The following is a 22,153-nucleotide window of genomic DNA, read 5'->3' as shown; positions in this document are numbered from 1 at the left end:
AGTGACCTACATGAGCTGCCTCCCATTCCCTCTACCCTTATGCCCCTCTTTTCTCTCTTTCCCCCTCTATTACCCTGTGCTAGTCACACTGGCCTTACTTAATTTAACACTTTTCTCTCATCTGGAATGCTTCTCCCAAATATTCCCTTGACTGACTCCCCACCTTCTTTAAGTCATTGCTCAAATGTCTTCATAAGGCGGCTCACCTAACCACCTTATTTACAGTCGCAAATTGACCCCCTTGCAGCACTCTGATCTACCTTCCCTTACTGTTTACCCTTTTCCATAACACTTAATTTTTCATAACTTACTATGTAATTTACTTTTTTTTTTTTTTTTTTTTTTTGCGGTACGTACACCTCTCACTGTTGTGGCCTCTCCCGTTGTGGAGCACAGGCTCCGGACGCGCAGGCTCAGGGGACATGGCTCACAAGGCCCAGCCGCTCCTCAGCATGTGGGATCTTCCCGGACCGGGGCACGAACCCGTGTCCCCTGCATCAGCAGGCAGACTCTCAACCACTGCGCCACTAGGGAAGCCCCAATAATTTACTTATTTTAATTTTAATTTTTAAATTATGCAGTAAAATTGGCTCCCGTCCCATATGGTATACACTTCTGTGAATTTTAACCCATGTGTAAATTCTTGTGACCATCACCACAATAAGGATATAGGGTAGTTCTACGCTCAAGAAAAACTCATCACACCTTCCCCATGCCTGTCTTCATACACTTTTGTCTTTTCAGTAATAGAATCATGCAGTATGTAACCTTTTGACACTGGCTTCTTTTACTCAGCATAATACCTTTGAGATTCATCCAAGTTGCTCAGTTAATTTTCCTTTTTTTAAAAAAAAATTTTTTTTTTATTTTTTAATTTATTTTTGGCTGCGTTGGGTCTTTGTTGCTGTGCATAGGCTTTCTCTAGTTGCGGCAAGCGGGGTCTACTCTTTGTTGCGGTTCGTGAGCTTCACATTACGGTGGCTTCTCTTGTTGAGGAGCATGGGCTCTAGGCACGTGGGCTTCCGTAGTTGTGGCACGTGGGCTAAGTAGTTGTGGCTCTCGGGCTTATCTGCTCCACGGCATGTGGGATCTTCCTGGACCAAGGCTCGAACCCGTGTCCCCTGCATTGGCAGGCGGATTCTTAACCACTGCGCCACCAGGGATGCCTCTCATTTTCCTTTTCATTGCCGAGTAATATTCTATTCCTGGCTGTACTGCAATTTATCCATTCACCCATTAAAGGAAATTTGGGTTGTTTCCAGTTTGGGCACTAGGAATAGAGCTGATAAAAAAAACAGTCATATATGTGAACATATATAAACGTAAGTTTATGTGAATGTAAGTTTTTGTTTTTCTAGAATATAATTTACTTATTCATTACATTTATCCTTTTTTATTTTTGCATGTTTTGTTCATGGATATATTATTCTAGGTTCCCAAAGCAGTTCCTGGCACATAGCAGGAGCTCAATAAGTTAGAGAATGTGCAATGTTATTGATACTTTAAAATGGAAAGGTATAATGAAACCAGAGTCACTCTGAACACGTATAGGGTTTACATCACCAAAACCTAGACTGTGCAGCCTACTCAGACCCTAAATGGCAAGAGACTTGAGCTGAAAGACACCTGCAAGTTGAGAATGTAAAAGGCTTTTTATGAAAAATAAAGTAATTCCTCCCTAATGCTTTTGGTGGCCATCTATCAGATTCTTGATTTGGGGGAGGAGCTTGGGATGAGGTCAAGGAGAAACTTCTTGGGAGAATACTTGAACAGTGATGTCATCGTAACTCACTTGTGAGACAAATGAAAAGCCAGCTCTTCCACCCTAAGGATAGATAGATCAGAAACAAACTTGTTTGCAAAAGCAGGGGAAATATTGGCACGATTCTCCATACATTGTCTGATCCATTTAGTTTCACTTAAACTCATAGTAAAGGTCACTTGAAGAGATAAGAAAGTGATAAGCATTAGAAATTAGAGAGGAAAATAATGATTATATGAGAGATTGATGTTTATAAGGGAAGGTGATTGATATACCAGAATATTTGTGTTTATAGCCGTAGGCTACTTCTGCACTGTAAAGTATCTTTTGGATAAGCTTTTAAAAGCCACATAAATGGCATCAGTTTAAAATCAGATGCTGCCTAATGCCCCAAACCAGGATAGCAGTGTACCTTGTTAATATACATGGACCCCTGTAACCTTATTCATTAGAGCATGGAATTCAGTAAGAATCAGTTGAATCTTGGATCCTATCCCGTGCATTATAGTTTTAGAAGGTTCAGCAAGGTTTTAGTTTAAGGTGGTTCCATGTTTAAAGTTTGAGCAAGTTTTCGGAATAAATTTTCTTCCTTTCTTAAATAAGTTTTTTTGTTTTTTGTATAAATGATATGGGCTCATCAAAGGCAGTCCTATGCATATTTCTAGGCACTATTGATGTTTTGCTGAAAATCTTCGCAGATGTCTTTCCAGGTGTGTGTACAGTACATGTATATGTTTGTTGTCACTAAAGAGAAGGGATTATAGTGATGATTTTAGGGTGGGGGAGAACCCCCTTCATTTTCAATAAGAGCGAGCAGTGCGTAAAAGAAAGATTAACTTCAGCAACTAAACAGCTAAAATACTATAAACATCAGAGTTTAAGCATTTTGAGGACGATCTTTAACTATCAGGAAAAGTGAAATAACTCTGAAATATATCACAGTTTCTTTTATTTAAATTTATGTAAAGATTTTACTTTTATTTATTTATTTATTTAGGCTGCACTGGGTCTTAGTTGCAGCACGTGGGATCTAGTTCCCCGACCAGGGATTGAACTCGGGCCCCCTGAATTGGGAGCACAGAGTCTTACCCACTGGACTACCAGGGAAGTCCCATATCACGTTTTTTATTATTATTAATTTATTAATTTATATTTCTTTTTGACTGCTTTGGGTCTTCGTTGCTGTGTGCAGGCTTTCTCTAGTTGTGGCGAGTGGGGGCTGCTCTTCACTGTGGTGCACGGGCTTCTTATTGCAGTGGCTTCTCTTGTTGCGGAGCACGGGCTCTAGGTGCGCAGGCTCAGTAGTTGTGGCTTGCGGGCTCTAGAGTGCAGGCTCAGTAGTTGTGGCACACGGGCTTAGTAGCTCCGCGACATGCGGGATCTTCCCGGACCAGGACTCGAACCCGTGTCCCCTGCATTGGCAGGCGGATTCTTAACCACTGCACCACCAGGGAAGTCCCCATATCACAGTTTCTGAGTTGACCTGAATGCCATGTGGTGGTGTAGAGGCTTTGCTTATCCTGCCGGGTATCCAGGTTAATGCACTGTGGCAACAGGGGAGGTCTAAGAACAGGACTCAGACAGAGCACACTTAACTTTTCACCTTTCCTGAATCTCAGGTAAATTAGAAACAGATGTCTATTTATGGTTCTCCAGCCATTATGGATAACCAGTTAGATGGGGGTATGGGTGCCATTGTCATCAACTCAAGTGAAACTCATTGCTCTTTTAATAAGGCCATGCAATAGGCTATGTGTGTATGTCTATTTTATTTAAATATGTGTAGTAATCAACTCACTGATGCTACTCTGTGATCAAACAAGCTTCTGAGTATATCATAAAGCAGGCTTTTCTAACCACTGTAGTATTCAGGAGTAGTCATTTAGAATGTCTTTAGTTTCCCCCAATTGGTAGCCCAAAAGTTAGTATACTGCCATAAATGTTTAAAAAGTAACTCTCTGCCATTGGCAGTGACTAGAAACTGTAAGAATTTCTGCCAAAATTATTGTGATCTAATTCTCTCTTGAAAGCACAAAGCTAAACTAAAGCATGTATTGAAATGCCTGAGTCAGCTGCTCAAAGGATACACTGGTTGCGCCCCTGCTCGTTTTTTCTAGGATGAAAAAAATCTCCTTGGTGACCTGAAGCAGTTAGCTTTTACTCTCTCCACCTAGAAATACACATATTATAACTATACATAGAAAGCACACACACATACAAACACACACAAACTTTTTCTAAATGTTGGCATTAGCATTATTATATTTTCTAGAATTATGCTTAACTTCAGCAGATCTTCTTGAATAACTTATAGGAAAATAATGTTGCCTCTTCTGATTGCTGTTTAAAATTTTTAACTTTTCTAGCTTTTTAAATTAGGGAAGGAGAAGAAAGGCGCCTACTATTTATTGAATGTTTAGCATGTGCCTAGAATTTTTACTTGCTTAGTGTTACTGCCATTTTATAGATGAGGACTTCAGGACTGTCAAGTGAGGTCACATAGCTCTGAAGTAGCAAGCACAGTTAGTAGTTAGTATTTGAACAAGGTCTGATTCCAAAGGCCTCTCTGTCACCATATCATGTAGAGTGAGTGGTAGGATGCTATGCTTATAAAAGATTATCATCAATATTACTAAGTTAAAAAAGCAAGATGTGGAAACAGTAAGCATAATATACTACCATTGTGTGTATTTATGTATATACACACGTATGTGTGTCTATTTTCATACATGCTTAGCCTGTTGCTGGAAGACCATACAGTAATTGCCTCCAGGGATGGGAATTGGGCTGCTAGAAATACATACTGTTTATCATAAAACCTTTTATACTTTCTGAATTTTGTTTTTTTCTCTCCTTTTAAAAAAATTTATTTATTTTATTTATTTTTGGCTGCATTGGGCCTTTGTTGCTGCGTGCGGGCTTTTTCTAGTTGCAGCGAGCGGGGGCTGCTCTTCATTGCGGTGCACATGCTTCTCATTGCAGTGGCTTCTCTTGTTGCAGAACACAGGCTCTAGGCACATAGGCTTCAGTAGTTGTGGCACACGGGCTCAGTAGTTGTGGCTCGCGGGCTCTAGAGCGCAGGCTCAGTAGTTGTGGCGCACAGGCTTAGTTGCTCCTCGGCATGTGGGATCTTCCCAGACCAGGGCTCGAACCCTTGTCCCCTGCATTGGCAGGTGGATTCTTAACCACTGCGCCACCAGAGAAACCCTGAATTTTGTTTTATATGCATGTATTACCTATTCAAAAAAGAAACAATATTCTAAAGACTTGTTAGCTATGTTTTTAGAAACATAGCTGATTATTTTTTAGATTTAGTAATCTATTTCTTAGTAAAGTTTCATAGGCTTGTAAAGCTTCTAATGCTATAAAATATTAATACTAGCTATTATGACATTGATAAGCATTGATAATGATCATATCTGTCTAGTTTTTCAGTTCCCATGATACTACTCTAATGACCTACCACAGTGGAATTTTAGAGGAGGTAGATTACTGATGTAACAATATATTGATGTTAGAAGAGGAAATGGTGACCGATTTATCTACATTCAACGATTTATTGACATTTTAATGCTTTTTAAGATTTTACTAAAAAAGGATTTAATAATCTTCAGTTTATCTAGTTTTTGAAATAAGAGCACAGTGCTTCAAATGATAGTAGTTTCCAGTCATGAATGAGGTAAAAGAAGTATTTTATATGTCTTAAAATTGAACTTAAAAGAAAAACGTTTCACATATATTAAAAGCTATATCTTAATTTGGGGCTACTGTTAATAGAAATACTTTGTTTTTGACTATGTTTTTGTACTTGTTTTTCAAAGCTATAATGGTTCGTTTCCAAAGCTGTCTCCCTTACTAGACTGGGCATTCTTTGAAGGCAGGGTCCATGCCTAAGTTGCTCTTGTATTCTCAGTGGCTAGCCTAATGCCTGATACTTGGAAGGTAGCTGAAAATGTTGACTGAGTTGAATCGAATTGAAGTAGAGATACATAGCTTAGTCTGGAGAAGAGAGAGATCATCTTAGTCTTCAGATATCTGAAGGGTTCTCATGTGGAAGAGATTAAGTTTGTTCTATATGGCTTCTGTAGTCAGCAAACCAATGGGTGGAAGTTTCAAGTTTCTAAATGTTGAGTTGTCTAAAGCTAGATGGGGCTGTCTCAGGAGGTACTGAATCTATCCAGATTCATTCATGATGGCCAACTACTGAGATAATTCAGGTATTTAATTGTTCATTTTTTCCTTCACTCATTTATTCAAACATTTACTGAGTAGGCACTGGTCTGGATTTTAGACACCAAGGTTGAATAAATTGTAAACCCTGCCTTTGGGGAACTCGCAGCCAGCAGGGAACTGAAGTATTAACAGGGGATTACAACCCAGGGTGCTTAGAAGTTGCTACAGAAGAGTAATGGTAATACCCTGGAGAGAGTGAACAGGAAAGGCTGCTGAGGAGGTGACTCTTGAGTAGAGTTGGCCAGGCCAACAAAGGGAGAAAGGAGTCCTAAGCAGAAGCAACAATATGCAAAGACTCAGAAGTTAGTTTTTAGGATAGAGTAGTGGTATATCATTTGGATTACATGCTCTTAAAGCACCCTCCAATCCTGAGATTCTGTGTGCTGGCTCTTTAACTTCGTGTATTTTTTCACTTCATGCCAGATAGTTCGTGTATGTATATATTTCAGTTGTTATTTTTCACAGGAAGCAAAAATACTAACCTTCTTCTTTGATTTTTGTTCATAGTTAAATTTATCCGAGAAGTGACTCCATATATCAAGAAGCCATCGTTAGTATCAGATCTGCCATGGGAAGGTGCAGCTCCCCAGTCACCAAGCTTTAGTGGCAGTGAGGACTCCGGTTCTCCAAAACACCAGAACAGCACCAAGGACAGGAAGGTCATCCCTCTCAAAATGTGCTTTGCTGCTAGAAACCTAAGCATGCCGGACCTGGAAAACAGGTGAGCTGTACCTAAGGAGAACATCATAGTCACAGCTTTGCAAACTTACAGATATGTTGCAATATTACTTTCTCCCTTTGCATATTTTTATGCAATAATATGACTGTTGACTAAATTATATAGAGGAAAACATCAGTCTGAGATGAATCATTTTTGTACTTCCATATTTAAATTACTTCACACATATATGTACATATATAGATCAATTTTGGATGAACATACAAGAAGCTTAATGATGGTTATGCCTGGGGAATGAAATGGGATTAGAAGGTAGAAGGAAAGAAGAGGCCTCTACTTTTCATTTTAAACCTTTCTGGAGTGTTACTATTAGTTTATTCATTATGAATATTACTTAATAATAGAAAAAGTCTTGTCCAAGAAATTTAAACAAATATCTCCTAGGAGGAAATTCCTTATACTATGGTTAGTGTAAAGAATCAGAGATCTTAAAAAAAAAGAAAAAAGAATCAGAGATCTTCATTATAGGTCAGGCTGCATCAACTAGTAACGTGACTGTGGCAAGTTAGCTTCTTTTGACCTCAGTTTCCTCATTTGTGAAATGAGAGCATTGGATTGGATAATTTCTAATGTCCCTCCTAGTTCTATCACCATTTGGGTTCTATGACTTTGTCTTCATTAATGCCATGACGTGGTACTGGTAAACCTAGTGTCTGGTTAGAGATTAGGGGAAAAAAAGAGATAAAGAAAGTAGTCCAAAGACATAGTTAAGGACCAGCTTTTTATAATATACTTTCGCTTTTATGGTCTCCTCTGATCTGAATGCATAGCCAGGTGCCTAATCAGGATGGGATGGTTCACAGAAGACAGCAAGAAGCTGAATGACCTTGGGCATTTTAGGCCATGGGGACATGGAAGCTCCTGCTCTATAATATATTATGTGTATGCTGGAAAGAGTTGAGCTCTGCAATCACACAGACCTTGGTTTGAATCCAAACTAGGTCACCTGCTCCAAAGAAGGCTCTGAGCAAGTTCCTTCGCCTCTATAAACCTCCATATTCTCAGTGATTAAAAAAAAAGAATAACTCAGTGTGCAGATTAAATGGCATAACACACATGAAACCCTTTGTATAGAGCCAAACATATAGTAGGTTCTCAAGAAATAGTAGCTTAAAAAGTCTTAATTGGGCTTCCCTGGTGGTGCAGTGGTTGAGAATCCACCTGCTGATGCAGGGGACACGGGTTCGTGCCCCGGTCCAGGAGGATCCCACATGCCGCGGAGCGGCTGGGCCCGTGAGCCATGGCCACTGAGCCTGCGCGTCCGGAGCCTGTGCTCCACAATGGGAGAGGCCACAACAGTGAGAGGCCCATGTACCGCAAAAAAAAAAAAAAAAAAGTCTTAACTGCTAACTTTGTATACATACATACTTACATACATATATATATATTTTGGCCACGCCATGCAGCTTGTGGGATCTTAGTTTCCTGACCAGGGATTGAACTCGAGCCCTCAGAGGTGAAAGTGCAGAGTCCTCACCACTGGACCGCCAGGGAATTCCCATGTATACATATTTTGAAAATTACATTCTGATACATTTGTATTGTTTTTATTTGCTTTCTTTTAAAAGTTCAAGACATAGAAATTACTTCTTGTTATATACAGGTTTATTTGTGAAAGATTGTGTGTATATTGAAGCATATATAAATACAGAACAGCTTGATCTTTAAAGAAATGCTTTTTTTTTTCATACAGTAAGAATCTAATTTGTACTTATGCATATCAGGGTCGGGGGGGGATAGATTGGGAGATTGGGATTGACATATAAACACTACTATGTATAAAATAGATAACTAATGAGAATAGACTGTAAAGCACAGGGAACTCTACTCAGTGCTCTCTGGTGACCTAAGTGGGAAGGAAGTCCAAGGAAGAGGGGATATATGTATATGTGTGGCTGATTCACTTTGTTGTACAGCAGAAACTAACAACATTGTAAAGCAACTATGCTCCAATAAAAATAAAGAATCTAATTTTTAAAGTAAATAATCAACTCTGCCTCTTAAATCCAAGTTAAAATTTTTTTCTCAAATGAGATATATTTAGGTAGAGACTTTGATCTGTTAATCATGGACTTAAAAAAATTATGTAGTTAGGACTATAGAGAAGGAATTAGAATAGAGTTACAATGTGATAAAGAGAACAAATAGACATTATATTTGTCAACTGATTGTCAGGCTGAGGAAAGTGTTCAGGCTAAGTCTTTTCATAATAAATCATTTCTTTTTTTTAAATAAATTTATTTATTTATTTTTGGCTGCTTTAGGTCTTGCTGCACGCGGGCTTTCTCTAGTTGCGGCGAGCGGGGCCTACTCTTCGTTGCAATGTGTGGGCTTCTCATTGCAGTGGCTTCTCTTGTTGCGGAGCACAGGCTCTAGGCGTGTGGGCTTCAGTAGTTGTTGCTCGCGGGCTCTAGAGCTCAGGCTCAGTAGTTGTGGCACATGGGCTTAGTAGCTCCGCGGCATGTGGGATCTTCCCGGACCAGGGCTCAAACCCATGTCCCCTGCATTGGCAGGTGGATCCTTAACCACTGTGCCACCAGGGAAGTCCCTATAAGTCATTTCTGAGAATGAGAATAGATTGTTGTCTTAGTCTGTTCAGGCTGCTGTAACAAAATACCGTAAACTGGGTGGCTTATAAACAACAGAAATTTACTTTTCACAGTTAGGGAAAAGCCTTGGAAGTCTAAGATCAAGGTACTGGCATATTTAGTGTCTGGCGAAGGCCCACTTCCTGATTCATAGATGGTCATTTTCTTCCTATATTCTCACATGGCAGAGAAATCTAGACAGCTCCCTGGGGTCTCTCTCATGAGAGCACTAATCCCATCTGTGAGGGTTCTGCCCTTACGATCTAATCGCCTCCCAGAGGCCCCATCTTCTAATTTTGTCACATTTGGGGTTAGGATTTTTTCTTTTTTTTGTACACGGGCCTCTCACTGTTGTGGCCTCTCCCATTGCGGAGCACAGGCTCCGGACGTGAAGGCTCAGTGGCCATGGCTCACAGGCCTAGCCGCTCCGCGGCATGTGGGATCTTACCGGACCGGGGCATGAACCCGTGTCCCCTGCATCAGCAGGCGGACTCTCAACCACTGCGCCACCAGGGAAGCCCCCATATAGTTTTATTTCTGTTTCATTTTTAAAATGTTTCATTCAAGTAAAATTAAAGTTAATATTCTTTTTTTTTTTAATAATTTAATTAATTTATTTATTTTTGGCTGTGTTGGGTCTTCGTTTCTGTGCGAGGGCTTTCTCTAGTTGCAGCGAGCAGGGCCACTCTTCATCGTGGTGCGCGGGCCTCTCACTATCGCGGCCTCTCTTGTTGCGGAGCACAGGGTCCAGACGTGCAGGCTCAGTAGTTGTGGCTCACGGGCCTAGTTGCTCCGCCGCATGTGGGATCTTCCCAGACCAGGGCTCGAACCCTTTTCCCCTGCATTGGCAGGCGGACTCTCAACCACTGCGCCACCAGGGAAGCCCCGGGGTTAGGATTTTAACATGAATTTGAGGCAGGGACACAAGCATTCAGTCTACAGCACCTGTAGTGCTGCTGATATATTTCTATAGCACGCTGGGGTTGTGGGAGGGAGAGAAGGAAGGAGGAAGGTGATATGACTTGGCTGTATTGCTGAAAGTGGTGCTAGTTTATCATTCACTAAGACCTTTTAGAGCTCAATAACCTTGACCTTTATTAAAACTTGGGGCTGCATTCTCTTTAGCGTATATGCTAAAGACATTTGGTGGATGGTCAAGTTTGAAGTAGATTTTCAGAAACAACAGAAGAGGGCAGTTTGGGCTATAAGAGTTGTATCACACCGTGCTCTTCAGTAAGATGATCAGTCTACTTATTACTCTACAAGGATAGGTCTTAGAAGAGTTAGGCTTTTGCAGATTATCAGGCTTAATGCTGCAAAGTAATTCGTTTCCAAAGTTACTTAAAATAGCAAATTTGGGAACTTCCATGGTGGTCGCATGGTTAAGACTCCGTGTGCAGTGCTCTCAGTGCAGGGGGCACGGGTTCGATCCCTGGTTGGGGAACTAAGATCCAGCATGCTGCATGGCGTGGCCAAAAAAAGAAAAAAAAAATACCAAATTTGCAAATGATCTGCTTTTTATAAGTTGGAAGAGATTCAAGGTTATTCTTATGTCACTCTTACTTGCATTCCAGAGTGCTTTCTAGAGAAAAAGAAAAGCAGTAGAATTGCAGGTACCTGGCAAAATTATACTTAACTTTGGTTATACCCACAGGAATGTGAACATCTATCCTAAGTGTCTTGGTAGAAAAAAATGTTCAGAGCCATTGAGTAATTAGACTGAAGTTAGGGTGATGGACTTTGTAACATTAGGCAAACTATTTGTTTTCATAAGCCTTGGTTTCCTCCTGTATAAAATGAAAGGTTATATGAGGATTTAAATAAGAGAACAATTATAAAATTGGCATAGTATGCTCTCAATATATTATTATTATAGGTGCTGTTGGTGTCCTTCTGACCTTAAATAAGTCCCTTAATTCCTCTGTCCTCCTGTTTTTTTCTTTCTGTAAAATGGACATAATAATGCTTGCTCAACTCTGTTCTTTTACTTCAAGGATAAATAAGATAGTATCTGTAAAGTCACTTGGAGCTCTTTGATCCTTAAATTTATCTCAGCTCTGTCAAAGGAAATGTCATGACAGGTAACACAGCTGCAACATTTAAAGCCGTGGAGAAAACCAGTTCATTTAGGAACAGCAAAAATAAGTTCATCAGGACATCTGTCACCAAGATATTTATCACATTGCAGCCTTATATAACTGACCATATTTCTATTTGAAAATCTTAATCTTCCACATAGTCTTTGGTAAAACTCTGACAAAGAATAGGCTTAGATGTGCCCTAATCTGGAAAATAATTATGAATCTGGTATTTAAGCCCTACATAGGCAAGTGGATTCCCATCATCATTTTTCCCCTAACAATTTATTATGAAAATCTTCAAACATACAGCAAAGTCGAAATAATTTTATAGTCAACACTCATTTTTCCACGACCTAGATTCTACCATTAACATTTTACTATATATACTTTATCATGGATTGGCCCACCTATCCATCCGTCAATCCATCTTAATTTTCTTTGATGCATTTCAAAGTGAATTGCACACATTAGAATATTTCTCTCTACTCAAGCGTGCATATAGAGTTCAGTGTTTTTGTTGTAGCTTTTTTCTTTTGAGACAATATTTGCATACAATAAAATACACAAATCCTAAATTTTGACAGATGCCTAAAATTATGTAACCCAAGCCTATCAAGATACAGGACATTACTGTTAACCTTGGAAAGTTTTCTTTTTCCCATTCCCAGTCAATTCCCTCTCCCACCTTCCAAGGCTACTACTGTTCTGACTTGCTGTCATAGATCTGTTTCAGCTATTCTAAAACTTCATGTAAATGTGCGGCGGGCCGTTTCCGACCAGCAGAATAACGAGCCGCCACACGCAAGATTCTTCTCGTATCACACTTTATTGGAGCACAGCTTGGTTGAAGAAAGATGGAAGGAAGACCCCGCAATCTTATAGCAGTCTGCTTATATAGGGATTAAGAACATGTGTCGCTCTGTGATTGGCTTTCGCCGATGGTGCGATTTGTGAGCCAGCATCGGATAGGTTGCTACTTTAAAACCTCATTAGTATACTTAGCGCAAGCGCAGTGGCCACAGGAAGGATGACTCAGCTTATTTCAGCCTCCTGCCGCGCAGCAGTTAGGCGACCGCGCCCCACATAAATGTAGTCATATCATATGTACTTTTTTGTGATAGAATTATTTAACTCACCATAAGAATTTTGAGATTCATACTTCTTGTTGCATGTAACAATAACTCTTTCTCTTTTATTGCTGAGTAGTGTTATGTTTTATGAATATAGCATAGTTTCTTTATCCATTTTCCTATTCACGGATACCTGAGCTATTTCCAGTTTGGAGCTAATATTAATAAAGTTACTATGAATATTTTTGTACAACTCTTGTGGGCATACATTTTTTTTTTTTCTTTTTTGCGGTACGCGGGCCTCTCACTGCTGTGGCCCCTCCCGTTGCGGAGCACAGGCTCCGGACGCGCAGGCTCAGCGGCCATGGCTCACGGGCCCAGCCGCTCCGCGGCACGTGGGATCTTCCCGGACCGGGGCACGAACCCGTGTCCCCTGCATCGGCAGGCGGACTCCCAACCACTGCGCCACCAGGGAAGCCCCATGGGCATACATTTTTATTTCTCTTGGATAAATTCTTAGGAGTGAAACTGCTGGCTGCAAGAGTAGGTGTATGTTTAGGTTTTTTTTTTTTTTCGGTTTTTTTTTGAGTGTGTGTGTTTTTTAAAAAACTGCCAGGCTTTTTTCCAGAGTGGTTGTGCCATTTTACATGCCCACCAGCAGTGTGTGAGAGTTTCCATTGCTTCACATCCTTGCCAGCATTGGTAGTGTCAGTCTTCTTAATATTAACTATTCTGATGGGTGTGCAGTGGAATCTCTTTGTGGTTCATCCTTCATTTTAATGTAAACACTTCACTTTCTAGATAAAAAACTTATTTGACATGAGAGGAAAGCGTCCTTTTTTTCTGTTTTACTGCATTGATTTAGTTTCGCTATCTAAAGCTGAGAAAAAGTGCTGACCATCAGAATGAATAAGTAAAGAGGCAGGGGAAGTTTATTTGCTTCTTCCACCTCTAGTCCTCAAGACCTCACTAGATGCTTCTGATAGTTATAAGCGGTTCATTGTGGAAAGTGAAAGCTAAATAAATAATGACAAAGTCCAGGGAGAGAACATGAGCCTGTTCCTTAGCAAACAGCATTGTGGGCAGTGCGGAGTTTAGCGAGGACAAGGTGTTCTTAAACGCTGCTTTTCGGAAATGTAACTCTGTTATCATTGAGCTGGTTCACAATGTCTGGGTCATCTTCACTTCGGCTGTTTTCCATGTAAAAGGTAAATTTTGGCTTTATGATGTATAAAACAACATGATTATTACTAAATTGAACACATAAGTTATGTCAAAGACTTTACTAAGCAGAAGAAATAAGCAGGCTAGACTTAAGAATCCTGTGCTTCTGTGGACCTAAACATGATCTGATTCATCTGATCAGAATGTAATTGCATTTCTCAGGAAATCCTCAGTGGTTTGACCAGAGGCCAGAACTCTTCACACTGTAGCTGTCTCTTCCTCTCTCCTGTGGGCCCAAACAATGACTGGCAGACTGCCTCCAAACTTTTATTCGTAGAATTTTCATTTGAATTTGTCTTTTAAAACAGCAGTAGACATTAGGAAACACTTTGTCCCCTTTATCAGCTCTAGGGGCTGCTTCTTTAAAGGCAAACAGACTTCTGGATCCTAGAATCATTAGTCCTGTTTTGGAGTTTATTTTCTGTTTCTTCTAATTTAATTTTCTATTTTACAATCACTTTTTAAGAAACACTGCAAAATTTCTCTTCATGAACAATTGGTGATTCTGTCCTGGGAACTGTTTTATTTCCTGTTTTCATCTTTTTCCAGCCTAGTGGTCCCATGATCTTTTCCTGCTTAATCAGGTTAAGTTTATTTTATATCAGACTTATTTTCCTTTCTTTCAGTTATTAATAAGTAGGATCTTTAACATCGGGATTTTCAGAGTTTAAACTGTGGCAAAGGAGCTGTGTCTGAGAGACTCTCCCAGGAACTGTATGAGGTATAAAGGCTTTTTCAGAAGGTGAATGTTTTGTGTCCGGAGAAGGATGAACTGATTCCTGCCTTTAGCTCTAAGTAGGTCAGTAGGAGGAGTGAAAGAAATTTTTTGTCGTAGTTTTGCAACAACTTTTAGCATGCGATTAAGGATGTTAGGCTGGTTACAGTGCCAAAACAACCAGCTGGAAGTAAATAGCCTCTGTAGAAAACAACTAGCCTGGTATAAGGTCTAAATTAAGGACATCACTGGCTCTTGCACTCAGTTTGGTGGAATGAGGGTGGATATGAATCTTCTTCTGGGTTGAGGGTGGGGCAGTCACTGGCCGCTGGGGATGGGGAATGCTGAAACAATCAGCCGGCCTCTTTATTTTAGCTGAGTGCTTTACTCCCACTTCCAGAGGTAACTGGTGCCTCCAGTTCCCCAGCCTCTTCAGGATTCTGCAACATGGATCAGCTTGGATTTGACCCTCCCCACTTTTCTTAGGTCTGCTCTGTCTGTTTGCCAGCTTCCAAAATTTTGTTGTAGTTGCTCTTCTCCTCTTCTCCCCTTCTCCCTGAGCTTGTAGGATTATGCTTTTTAAACATTCTCTTTAAAGTTTGGTGGTGACTTCTTACATACAGCACCAAAAGCACAGTACATAAAAGAAAAAATTGATAAGTTGAACTTCATTAAAATTAAAAACTTCTACTCTGTAACAGATACTGTGTACTGGAGTTCTCCAGAGAAAGAAGCAACGGGATGGATAGATAGTTAGGTAGATTTATTTATTTATTATAGGAATTAGCTCATGCAGTTGTGGAGACCAAGAAGTCCCATGATTTGTTGTCAGCAGGCTGGAGAAACAGGAAAACCAGTCTTATAATTCACCCCGAGTTCAAAGGCCCAAGAACCAGGAACGCCAATGTGTGAGGGCAGGAGAAGAAGATGGTTGTCCCAACTCAAGAAGAGAGCAAACTTGCCTGCCCCCCCACCACTTTTTTATTCTATTCATGCCCTCGGTGAATTGGATGATGCCCACCTGCATTGTCGAGGGCCATCTTCTTTACTCAGTCTACTGATGATGCTAATCCATTCCAGAAACACCCTCACAGACACACACAGAAATAATGTTTTACCAGCTACCTGGACATCCCTTAGCCCAGTCAAGTTGACACATAAAATTAACCGTCACACACTGTTAAGAGAACGAAAAGATAAGGTACAGACTGGGAGAAAATCTTTGTGAAATACATATCAGGTAAAGGACTGATATCCAAAATTTACAAAGAATTCCTAGGACTTCCCTGGTGGTGCAGTGGTTGAGAGTCTGCCTGCCGATGCAGGGGACACGGGTTCGTGCCCCGGTCCAGGAGGATCCCACATGCCGTGGAGCGGCTGGGCCTGTGAGCCATGGCCGCTGAGCCTGCGCGTCCGGAGCCTGTGCTCCGCAACAGGAGAGGCCACAGCAGTGAGAGGCCCGCGTACCGCAAAAAAAAAAAAAGAATTTCTAAAGCTCAACAATAAGAAAACAACCCAATTTTAAAATGGACAATAGATCTGATCTGAACAGACACTTCACCAGAGAAGAACTACAGATGGCAAATAAGCATATGAAAGGTGCTCAGATCATATGCCATTAGGGAATTGCAAATTAAAACAATGAGTTACCACTATACACATATTAGAATGGCCAAAATCCACCTGACACTACCACATGCTGGCAAAGATGTATAGTAACAGAAAGGCTTATTCATCGATGGTAGGAACGCAAAATGCTATGGCTACTTTGGAAGACAATTTGGCAGTTTCTTACAAAGCTAAACGTAGTCTTACCCTGTGACCCAGCAGTTGTGCTCCTTGGTATTTACACAGAGGGTTCAAAAACGTATATCTACACAAAAACCTACACACAAATGCTTTAATCGTAATTGCTAAAACTTGAAAACAACCAAGAGGTCCTTCAATAAATAGGTGAATGGATAAACAAACTGTGGTTCATCCAGACAGTAGAATATTATTCAATGATAAAAAGAGGTGAGCTGTCAAGCCACAGAAGACATGGAGGAACCTTAAATGCATATTGCTAAGTGAAAGAATCCAGTCTGAAAAGCTTACGTACTGTATGATTCCTTGGAAACAGTAAAAGGATCAGCAGCTGCCAGGAGTTCAGAGCCAGGGAGTGAGTGTAATATACTATTTTAAACCGTCCCATAATAAATGTATAACTATTTTTCTTTTAGAAAATATAATCTTTTATTTATTTTTTTTTTTTTGCGGTACGCAGGCCTCTCACTATTGTGGCCTCTCCCGTTGCGGAGCACAGGCTCCGGACGCGCAGGCTCAGTGGCCATGGCTCACGGGCCCAGCCGCTCTACAGCATGTGGGATCCTCCCGGACCGGGGCAGGAACCCGCGTCCCGTGCATCGGCAGGTGGACCCTCAACCACTGCGCCACCAGGGAAGCCCCTAGAAAATATAATCATTTTTTTAGCCAACAAATATTTATGTTAAGGACCATGACGGCAACAATTGATATAGTGGAAAATAACATTAAAAAGAAAAAACATTATAAAGTAATATAGAGGACTAAACAAAGCTCAACGTGAATGTTAAGCTATTTGTCAGAAATCTCTTTTCTTCTACTTTTGCTGAGCTTTTAGGATGGAGGTGTTCCTCCTGACTAGGAATGTGTCCTGCTGGTGAGCTCTGTGTAGTCTCATCCTTCTTGGGTCCAATTAAACCTCCCCAGGCCATTTCTCTTTTGTAATCCATCTTACATCCCACCATAAAATTATTATTATTATTATTTTGGCCATGCCAAGTAGCTTGTGGGATATATATATATATATATATATATATATATATATCACATTTTGTTTATCCATTCCATCAATGGACATTTGGGTTGTTTCCACCTTTTGGTTATTGTGAATGATGCTGCTGTGAACCTAGGTGTACAGATATCTCATAAAATTATTTTTAATTCATTGTTTTGATCATATCGTTCCCTTGTTGAGAATCCTCAGTGATTCCATGTTGCTTACCAATTAATATTCAGACTTAACCTGCTATTCAAAACCCTCTAAATTTTAATCCCAAGCTACTTCTCACTGTATTTAGCTATAGGATAGGAAATCAAATAAATTCATCAGAACTGTAACTAAAACAGAAAGCAGGATAGCTTATGACGCTGTTTAAAGATATTTCAAGTGTGGGCTTTGTGAAGTGTTTTGGCTGGTCACAGATCTTATTTTATGTTTTGACTATTTTCTAGAACTTTCTGGCCTACTTGGCTATTGCCCTAGAACTGTGAAGCCATATAAAACATGGATAGACTGGTGGCTAGAACTTCAGGTAGCTAGAAGGAGGGTAAGTCTAGTGGGAGGGCACATGAGTGGGTAAGTAGGTAGGTACCAGGTAGATGTGTTTATAAATTGACTCACAGCATGACACCAGCTTGGTAAGTGTGCCCCAGAGGTGTAGAGGCCTCCATTGCAGTCCTGCTTTGCTACTCCCATCTTGGGAGTGCCATTTTTAGCCAGGAACTTTGTGGTAGTCATCACAGTTCTTTATAGAAGTAGTTTTTGTAACCTGTAATTGTGTATTAGTTAATTATAAATTTTCTGCTTTCCGCATTAGATGATAGTCCCAGTGAGAGTAGAGACTAGTTTTTTTTGCCTATCTTTTTCACTGCTATATCTCTAACACAGTGTCAAGCATAGTATCTGGCATACAGTAGGTTCTCAATAAATGTTTATTTAAGAAAGGGTGGGGCTTCCCTGGTGGCGCAGTGGTTGACAGTCCGCCTGCCGCCTGCCGATGCAGGAGACACGGGTTTGTGCGCCTGTCCGGGAAGATCCCACATGCCGCGGAGCGGCTAGGCCGCTGAGCCATGGCCGCTGAGCCTGCGCATCTGGAGCACAGCGCTCCGCAATGGGAGAGGCCGCAACAGTGAGAGGCCTGTGTAAAAAAAAAGAAAGGGTGGACTGACCAGAGTTCAAATGAGAACGAATATTTGCCGTATTAAGTATGGCAAATTAAAATATTTGGAATTGTAAAGGAATTTCTAAACAGGACAAAAGAGAGGGATGCAAGCTTCAAGGCAGAAATGCCTAGTGTACATGTAAACTGGTCATCTTTGACAGGTGATGTGGGATCTGGTGACAGTGCTGCAAGGAAGCAAAGACTATCTTCAGAAAGATGAAAGAATAAAAAGATCTCTCCTTGGTCAGTGGCAGTTTGTCAATTTCCAGCCTACCACATTATTTTTCCATTTTAAAAGATATGTATGTTCACTGTTACAACACAGCAGTGTATATATGTTAGTCATTTATTGAATGATTTTTAAAATTCATCTTGGCAAAAACTTTGATCAAAACACAAAATATTACCCAACAAATTGCTTTATAAGGAATTTGTTGAGTGTACTTTTTAAAAAATTTATGTAATTCCTAAAGGTTACTTTTGAAGTATAGATTGTTCACAGTTGAGTATTAACAAATAATAGTCATAGAGTTGAAGATCTCTTAACTATTCTTCTACCATGACTCAGCGGATGATTTAATCATATAATGTTACCCAGACCCTCAAAAACAATTTCAAATTTTCGTAAAGCGTCATTCTTCAGCTATTTTCTTTATTTCACACAGTGGAAATTTCAGTTCACTGTTTGGCAGTAGGTTCTATATACCTTGCAATACTGTATACCAGAGTTTTCTAAGTATTTAAAAAATATATTAGTTCTTTCTTTACAATGTGCCTATGAGATTCAACACGCTTTCCATTTCTTTGACATGGAAATTAAGGCAAAGTGCAGTGTTCTACTACAGACTCTACAGTAGGTTCCCTTATCTTAGATCATTACGTTAATACTGAAACAACAGACCCAGCAGTTAGTCTTTCCAATGATGATCTTTCCACATGTGGACCTCTCTGGAATTGGACCCTAAGGAATTAAGAGAAAGTATTTACATTCTGGAATGTAAAAGTAGATTTTCAGTTAAGTATGTTAAACCATGGCAGGTTTGATGGCTTCTGATCTAGCTCACTTTTTTTTTTCTTTTTCCACACAGATTGATAGAGCTACATTCTCCTGATAGCAGGAACACGTTGATCCTACGTTGCAAGGATACAGCCACAGCACACTCCTGGTTCGTAGCTATCCACACCAACATAATGGCTCTCCTCCCACAGGTGTTGGCTGAACTCAATGCCATGCTTGGTGCAACCAGTACAGCAGGAGGCAGCAAGGAGGTTAAGCACATTGCCTGGCTGGCAGAACAGGTAGGCTGGGAGGCAGGGCAGGGTCTCACCAGGTCACTACTCAGAGCCAGGATGCTTCCCCCATTTCGTATGTCTGTAATGTTTATCATGCAGTCAGGCCCTGGATGTCTAGCTTGCAGATCTTTTGTTAGTCTTCTGTTTCTCCTCCCCTAGTGTTTAGTTGTTTGTTGCTAATTATCACCTCTACCAGAAGAATTGACTGTCATGATCATCATCATCATAACATAACTAAAAAGGGGTTCTTAGTAACATCTGTATCCTTAATGACTAAAGATAATTTTCACGGTTTTAGAATAGGATCAGCAAACTTCTTCTACAAAGGGCTATTAGTGCTACAACTACTTGACTCTGCCATTATAGCAAGAAAACAGTCATAGACAATATGAACATGAATAGATGTGACTGTGTTTCAATAAAACTTTATTTATGAAAAGAGATAAGTGGGCTGTATTTGGCCCACAAGTCATAGTTTCCCAATTCCTGTTCTAGTCTATTGACAGAGTTTCAGGGACAACAGGCTTACTCCCCTGGTCTGGGAAAATTATAAAATATACAAAACACTTTACAAGCCATTAAACACATGTATAGTTGTCTTCTACAACTGAAAAATGAAAAGAAGAGAAACAAGAAAACCTAAGTAGATGTTGGGTGCAGGGAAAGGAAGGATATAATCCAAGTTAGTTTAGATCCAAATTTGGCAAAAGGGAGACTAAAAGTTCTACATGATATTACAATACATCCTTTTTCTTTCTGGTCCTTCACTGTCAGCTGGGCCAGAGGGAGTTGAAAACAGAAGACAGAATAGGGATTCAGAGATGAGTGTTCAAGTGCTAGCTCTGTTTTTCACTGGTTTTAGATCTTTTTAAAAGTGCCTTCATATCTTTGCATCCTAGTTTCTTCGTGTGTGCAAGGGGGCAGGGATTATTGCATCAGTATCAGCCCAGACAGGTTTTGTTCTTTTGCGTTGTTGTTTTGTTTTAAATACAGTTTCCCAGGTCTGGCTCCCCATGTTCCCCATCAAGAGTTCACATTTGGTAGACCGATGGTGGGGCCTGGAAATCTCATTTGGCTCCCTAGGTGATTGTGTAGTGGATTTTGGACTCCACTGATTTAGTTTTTTTTCAGCCGTGAAATTTTACAAACATTCCAAATAATGATTCTAATAAATTATAACACAGAATTCGTACTGTGATGATTTCTAGGAGTCATAATTAGAATAACTAAGCAGAAGAAACTAATGAAAATCATGGTATAAGTATTTACAACTTTGAAAGTTTTAGTCTTTTAGTTGTGTTTATCATTGTTTCTATATTTTTATATGCTGGTTGAAAACCTCAATTGAGTGGTAATTGTTCTGTGCTTTCAGCAATGTTAGAAATCTTCATGATTTTAAAAAGGTGATACATTCACATAGTTCCAAGGTCAGAATAAAAAGTTAATAGGTGATGTCTTACTCTCCTTCTGCTCCCTCATCCGCCTAATTCCTACCCCTTTGCACCCAGGGAGGTAATCACTTTCATTCCTTTCTACTGAGTCTTTTGAGAGTTTCTTTATGCAAATAAAAGCAATTATGAATATATATTCTTCTTTTTCTCTTTTATAAAAGAAGATGGCATATTATTCACACTACTTTATACCTTGCTTGTTTCTTTCATTAGGCAATATATCCTGGAGATCTTTCCATATCAAAGCACAGAGAGCATTCTTTTTCACAACTGTATAGTTTTCCATTGTGTAGCTGTAGTTAAATAAGCACTCCCCCCAGTTTTGTTGTCATAATCTTTTGCCATTACAAAGAATGCTATAATGAATAACCTTGTAGTTTGTCCTTTCACACATGTGCTTTCCAAACTCTTTGGTTCCTGAGTTCAGATAGATCAGATAACAAGGGAACACACATTATCTGAATGTATTTGGTTCTTAAGTTTCTAGTAGTGAGCAGTAAAACTTTGGTTAGAAAGGGATTTATCCAAAGTTTTACATCATTTCCTGAGCTTTGATCGTTAGAGTTCATAGAACAGGAGATATTTCTATACCTATAGGATAAATCCCAGAAGCACAGGTTCAAAGGGTATATTAGTAATCTATCTCTATAAAACAAATTACCCCCAAGAGTTAGTGACTTTGAAATAACATTTACCTCCCACAGTTTCTAAGGATCAGGAATCTGGTAGCAGTTTAGCTTCCTGGTTCTGGCCTGGGACGCTTCATGAAGTTGCAGTCAAGCTGTCAGCAAGGGTGGCAGTCATCTGAGGGCTTGACTGGGTTGGCAGGTCCACTTCCAACATGATTCATTTATATAGCTGTTAGCAGGAGATCTCAGTTTCTTACTGCTTGTTGGCAGAAGTCCTCAGTTCCTTGCTACGCAGGCCTTTCCACAAGATTGGCTGAGTGTCCTCGAGACATGGCTGTGGGTTTTTGTCAGAGCAAGTGATCTGACAGAGAGAACAAGATGGAAGCCACAATACATTTTATGA

The 22,153-nt window shown here is 40.1% G+C and overlaps 1 protein-coding gene across 2 annotated transcripts in view; it reads left to right on the top strand.

The window, feature by feature from the left end:
- SNTB2 (syntrophin beta 2) overlaps positions 1–22,153 on the top strand; it is a 102,485-nt gene that overhangs the window by 37,340 nt on the left and 42,992 nt on the right. For both annotated transcript variants that reach the window (XR_002176458.3, XM_019935606.3), the window contains exons 2-3: positions 6,503–6,716; positions 19,466–19,676. Coding sequence is in view for 1 of the 2 variants with exons in the window: in XM_019935606.3 (XP_019791165.1) it covers positions 6,503–6,716; positions 19,466–19,676 (425 nt within the window). In the remaining variant the exon portion in view is untranslated. The remainder of the gene's footprint in view (positions 1–6,502; positions 6,717–19,465; positions 19,677–22,153) is intronic.

This window comes from Tursiops truncatus, chromosome 19 (genome assembly GCF_011762595.2).
Source record: "Tursiops truncatus isolate mTurTru1 chromosome 19, mTurTru1.mat.Y, whole genome shotgun sequence".
In the NCBI taxonomy this organism is placed as follows: Eukaryota; Metazoa; Chordata; class Mammalia; order Artiodactyla; family Delphinidae; genus Tursiops; species Tursiops truncatus.
The sequence above is the reverse complement of the archived record's forward strand: the minus strand, read 5'-3'. Positions and strand labels throughout refer to the sequence as shown.